The 6,026-nt window shown below is 43.1% G+C and overlaps 1 protein-coding gene across 4 annotated transcripts in view; it reads right to left on the bottom strand.

The window, feature by feature from the left end:
* The window catches only part of TRIO (trio Rho guanine nucleotide exchange factor), a 589,244-nt gene that overhangs the window by 164,226 nt on the left and 418,992 nt on the right, over positions 1–6,026 (bottom strand). For all 4 annotated transcript variants that reach the window (XM_019521265.1, XM_019521285.1, XM_019521275.1 and 1 more), the window contains exon 31: positions 2,541–2,642. In XM_019521265.1, the coding sequence (XP_019376810.1) occupies positions 2,541–2,642 (102 nt within the window). The remainder of the gene's footprint in view (positions 1–2,540; positions 2,643–6,026) is intronic.

Below are 6,026 nucleotides of genomic sequence, written 5' to 3'. Positions count from 1 at the left end.
TCCCCAGCCAGCAGATCGTGGTGAGGTCGAGGCCGCAGTTAGTCAGTTTTGCCAAGAAGTGATCATGGGATACCAAATCAAAGGCTTTTTTCAAGTCAAGATATATGACATCAATCTCTTTCCCCTTGTCCAGGTGATAGGTCACCCAGGTCATAAAAAGGAAATGAGATTGGTCAAGCAAGACCTACCTGCAACAAACCCATGCTGGGTATCCCTCAGGATACTGCTGTCAACTAACCTGTATAGTATGGCCTCTTTGATAATCTTTTCCATGACTGTCGTCAGGATAGACATCAGGCTGATGGGTCTGTAGTTTACTGGATCTACTTTCCTCCCTTTTTTGAAGATAGGCACCACATTGGCCCTCTTCCAATTGTCGGGCACTTCACCAGAGCACCAGGAGTTTTCGAAGATCCATGCCAGGGGCTGAGCTATGATGCTTGTCAGCTCTTTGAGTACCCTTGGGTGCAAACCGTCAGGGCCAGCTGACTTGAAGGTATCCAGCCTGCAAGGTGTTCCTTCACAAGGTCAGCTTTGATGGATGATAAGGAATCTCCCTCACCCAGACCTCCCTGTCCCACAGTGGGCAGGGGAGTCCCATGGGACTGGTGAAAAAAATGACACAAAGTACCTATTTTTGCCAATTTGTTTTTTCCTGGGCATCAGTTGTCAGTTGTCCCATCTGGTTTAGCAGGGGTCCAATATTGCCCTTGCTTTTCCTCCAGCTCCCCACATATTTAAAAAAGTACTTTTTATTGTCCTTAATATTTGTAGCTAGCTGGAGTTCCATTGCAGCCTTGGCTTTCCTGGTTTGCTCTCTGCAGGTCTGGACCACAGCAGAGTATTCCTCCTTGGTGGTGGTTCCAGTCTTCCATCTTTTGTAGGTCTTCCTTTTAAGATGCAGGAGGTCTGCTAGTTCCCTGGAGAGCCAAGGGGGCTGCTGTGCCCTTTTGCTGCCTTTCCTCTGAGACGGGATAGACATTGCTTGCACATCCAGGATTGTTCCCTTGAGGAGCAACCACTTGTCCTGAACTCCCCTCCCCTTTGGGTTGTGGCCCTTTAGGGCCTCACTGACAAGCCTCCTGAGCTTGTCAAAGTCAGCTTTCCTGAACTCAAGGACTTCTGTGTTACTGACTGACTTGCCAGCTTTACGGCAGATGGCAAAGCCACATCAGCATTGGTGAAGCCACATCTGGAGTACTGTGTCTGGTTTTTGGGCCCCCTACTACAGGAAGGATGTGGACAAATTGGAGACAGTCCAGCAGAGGGCAATGACAATGGTTAGAGGGCTGGGGGATGTGACTTCTGAGGACAGGCTGAGGGAACTGTGCTTATTTAGTCTACAGAAGAGAAGACTGAGGGCGGATTTAATGCCTTCAGTTACCTGAAGGGGGGTTCCAAAGATAATGGTGCTAAACTGTTCTCAGTGGTGGCAGATAAAAGAACAAGAAACAATGGTTTCAAGTTGTAGCAAGGGACATTTAGGTTCGATATTAAGCACAAAAAAAAATCTCACTAGGAGGATAGTAAAGCACTGGAACAGGCTACCTACAGAAGTTGTGGACTCTCAATCCCTGGAGGTTTTTAAGACCTGGCTAAACAAAGCCTTAACTGAGATGACAGCTGGGGATGGTCCTACTTTGAACAGGGGGTGGGACTAGATGACCTCCTGAGGTCCCTTCCAACCCTAATTTCCTATGATTGTAAGATGTCTGGGCTTCCTGTGCATGGGGAGGTATCAAACTATGAATATTGCCCAGCTGAGCACCACGTGGATTTTTACTCATCCCTGGAGCTTGAGGATTGGGCTGCCCCTTAGCTGGGGTTTTAATAATCAGCTGAATGTCAGCTGGGGCTAAAGACTGGTTGATTCCCAGCCCCAATTAACAATTATTTGACTGCTGGCACCCAGGTTTCATCTTGCTGATCTGGGGGGGAGCCTGGGCTCATGATCCCAGGCTCCCTTTGCACATGTGGCATGGCAGGAAGCATGGTTGACTGGTGCCTCCTGAACCTGGGGGGACACCCGCAGAAGATGCCAACCCTGTCAGGGGGGAACCAGACCTACTGACAGCATCAGTGTCAGCTGTCGGAGGGGCACTGGCCCCGCTGGGGGGGGGGACACACATAAACCCCTATGCATCCCCTACCAGTCATCTATGGCAGGAAGCGTGATTGTTGGGGTCATGGATGAGATCCCATTATGTCTTAAAGTGAACGTTTGTCAGGGGCCCTACTGGATGGCTTAAGTGCTTATGCTAAGGATTTAAACCACTGAGAAGTCTTTCCAATCTTGCTTAATGTCATTCAAGTATAAAAGTTTACTTAGTATGTTTCACAAATTCTCCCAATGCCTTTAGGTTCATTTGGAATTAAAACAGATACCAGCTCAACTTACGTTACAGTAAGGTTATGTGGCACAAGCAGTTAGACATCCATCAGCCTTGAGTGTCAACAGGGCTTTTTTTTATTTTAATGCGAGTAAAAAAAATGCTAAAAATCAGACATTTGATAGCACCAATGTCTGCCATTAAAATTACCTTGAGCACAATTTTATTGTCAGAAGTTGGCGTCCGTCCTACCCACAGTGCAAATTTGCAGGGATCGCCTTCTACATGTTCTGTTACACCCAACTCTGAAGTCTAGAAATAAAGAAAAACTTTGGTTAGAACTCCAGGACAATACTGTTCCAGTACTCAGAGAACTATCTTGACTAGCTGAACACAATGAATTTTACTGAATCCATAAGTGGCTTAGGAGCACTATCACTCATGCACTTTTGAGACTCTACCTACTAGTTTTGTTTCTAAGAAAAGCAAACAATTTTAAGCAAATCATTTTTCAATAAAATAAGTCTTCATACCATCAAACACATCACAGAATCTTTTCTAATTTAGTATCAAAAACTGGGACAAAAAGTGCCAGTTGTGAATCAAGTATTTTCTTTTTTCCTTACTCATTTCACAGGAGACTTGAAAGTGTTACAAACAGTATTTTTCTAGAGAATATGGAGCAACAGTCCTGCTTTTCTTAAGCATTTAGTTATTACTTTCCTATCAAAAGGAGTCCTTTCTAATATGTTTCCTTTCTTTTGCAGTATAGAAAACAATTCAGAGATTGTATGTCCCCTGGTGGTAAACTTTGAAGGAATACCAAAACAAAGGGATAAGTTAATGGATGATTGCAGGTCTCTAAAAACATGAACTTCGTCTCAAGGGGAAGTTTGAATACCGGGACCCTGTGCTGAATTACTTATCTAACAGCTTGTCTCTTTCCAACTGGAGCATGATCTAAAATTGTATGAATTAGTTATTAGAAAAGGACACTACAAAGGAAATAGTAAATGAACTACTGAATAACACAAACTGCAAAACACTCAGGGTACCTTCAGATGTGTGGGGAAGCTGCTCCAATGCGCTGTAATTATAATGCATCAGAGAACAGTCGATTAATCAAGTCTGCTGGCGTGTGCTAACTGAAGTATTCCAGTCAGCCTCTGCGTCTCATGCATCAGCATCCCCACACTTCAAAATGGCAGCGAGGGTGCTTTAACTAAAGCTCATTTGAAAATGACAACAGGGATGCTGATACACAAGATGCTGCGGGCACTTTAACCATATCCAATTTTAATATTTTTTTTTAATCATACTCTCACTTGTTCTTAAAATGTTCATAAAGTAGAACTAGTCTGGGCAATTTTTTTAATGAAGAGTATCAACATTTTGTCTAAAAGCTCAATGCAGTATTTGCAGGTGAAAAGGCTGAAGTTTTTCTTGAGACTATGAAAGTTTTTCATAGAGAGATAAGACTTCTCATTTTAAAACTATTTTTTTGCTCAACACCTGCCAACGTAAGGAAAGTCAACAAAGAAAGTTTTCAAACCAAATCTACCTCAATTCTACCTTTAAGATAACCATTTCCATAGGCATGCAGCAAAGTTTACATCCAAGAGGTCACATATGACCAAGGTCAGAGTAAGTGTACAGTGTGGATACAGGCAGAATAGAGCACAAACAAGCAAACAACGTCCCCCGCCCACCCCCTCTCCAGACCAGCCAGTTATGAAGTCACACTAATTCCTTTCATATGTTCAGGATATACTTAATTTTAAGTAACGACTACTGACATTTTGCAGGAATTTTCTTCCAGATAATGTTTATAACTCAAAACCTGAAGTTGTTCTACTTGGTTGATTATCTAAGCCTGTTCCAAAGTGTGAGTGCCTCTGCATTTCCAGATTGGTTTTGCAGTTTGTACCTTATCAGGACAACAATTCAGAAAATAAATATAAAATCGTGTGATGTACTGAAGAGCAGGAAAAGCATTAGCTAAATACAAGTCTGGACAAGAAGAACTCTAGGGCTGTTACAGAAGTTGGTAATTACAAGGCTTAATTTTATTCTGCAACAATTAATTTCCAATATTCAGCTACATAAGACGTGTACTTCATAGGGCTCGGGATATCAGCTTATTTTCTCTAGTAATAATAGAGCGCCAAGGTTTTAGGTACAGAAGATGAAGCAAGTTTGGTTGTCTTGATCAAAACTCTCTGTGAATTATTTTTGCACTTTACAAAACTACTGCAGATTCCTATGACAGGAAAGTCTGTGCCTTGAGGGATACTGTGAAAACTAGGATAGTGAGGGGACAGGGTTTGTTTGTAGGTCAAAACTGTGGCAAAATGACAGTTTTGTGCTGTCTGAGAAGCAGTTTTTACAGGATTTTTCCAGCAAACACCTCAGTACTGCAGGCTTTCATTAGGAATTCATATGACAAAGGACAGTGTGTGCATCAGTAGTTCACTCTACACTTGACCTCTCTCCCTATATAAAACCTCAAAGGTCAGTATTACCTAAGTTACTCAAGTGACCACTTAATCTTTTTCAACCGGTTGGGGACACTGAGCAGGCAGACTCCTCTGAAGGTACAGACAGACATACAACTGAAATGTTCTCAAGTGATGTGCATTTGGAAATGTTTCTAAAAGGAAACATTTCTGCCAGGACATATGTACACCCCTGGGCCATTCCTGGGTAGAACATTTCAAAACAGTGCAACCACCTCCAGCTCATGCCAGGGAGTACTAGACTAGGATGTAGCAACCTGCGGCTCCGCAGCTCCCAAGGTTTGGAGGTAAAGGTTAGAAGAGAGCAGAGGGCCAGGAGGAAGAAGCAAACAAGGGTGGAGGGAAGGGCAGTAGGTGCTCTCAAATCTTTCCTCTCCCTCTTGAAAAGAGGAGGTACAGAAGATTGGGGCTGGGAGGCCAGGTCCAGCATCAGTATTTAGGCAAAAGGGAGCGGAGGGGATGGTGTTTCAAAGGACAAGCGCAGCTGGATCTCTGAAACGAAAAGGACTTCGAAACACATTGTTACAGTTGTTTGTACCCCAGGAAGTTTCTGCATCTGTGGGATTTGTTACAAGGCTGTTTTCAAAGAACACTGCCTTTAATACACATTGCAGGAGCCATTTTAGTTTCCTTGTCTTTTCCAGGCGGAAGTATGAGAACTGGACTGATGCTGGTAAGAGAGGAGCAGGATAGGACATTGAAAAGTTAAAAGAACTCTCAATCTGATTTGAATTGCGAGTGTAAGTTGGGGTTGTCCAACAATGCAAAGCAACTGGGGCTTCTAACCCTCTTAATTAAAAAACCCTTCAGATTCAGTTTTGTAATCTTTACAAAGTGGTCAGAGCACAGAATAGGGATAGCTTTAGAAATGGGAATAAGTTCTGGAATGGAAAACTATTGCACAATCCCACTCCAAATATTACACGACAGAAATAGTCCTCTTTTTACACAGCATTTGAATGAAGCATCATTCAGAATAAGGGCAGCTGAGCACTAGGCCTGTGCAAAGCAGCAAGTATTCGCTTCAGCGTTGGATTTGGCTGATTCAGAAGGACGATGATTTGATTCAGCGATTTGAATTGTCGTCTCAATTCGATTCAACATATTTGGATATGAAGACTCAGCGCAAATTTGGAGATTAGGCCATAGACTAAACAGGCAGCAGTCCTCACCATGCTGG

Source organism: Gavialis gangeticus, unplaced genomic scaffold (assembly GCF_001723915.1).
Source record: "Gavialis gangeticus isolate Ggan-Ray unplaced genomic scaffold, GavGan_comp1, whole genome shotgun sequence".
NCBI lineage: Eukaryota > Metazoa > Chordata > Crocodylia > Gavialidae > Gavialis > Gavialis gangeticus.
The sequence above is the reverse complement of the archived record's forward strand: the minus strand, read 5'-3'. Positions and strand labels throughout refer to the sequence as shown.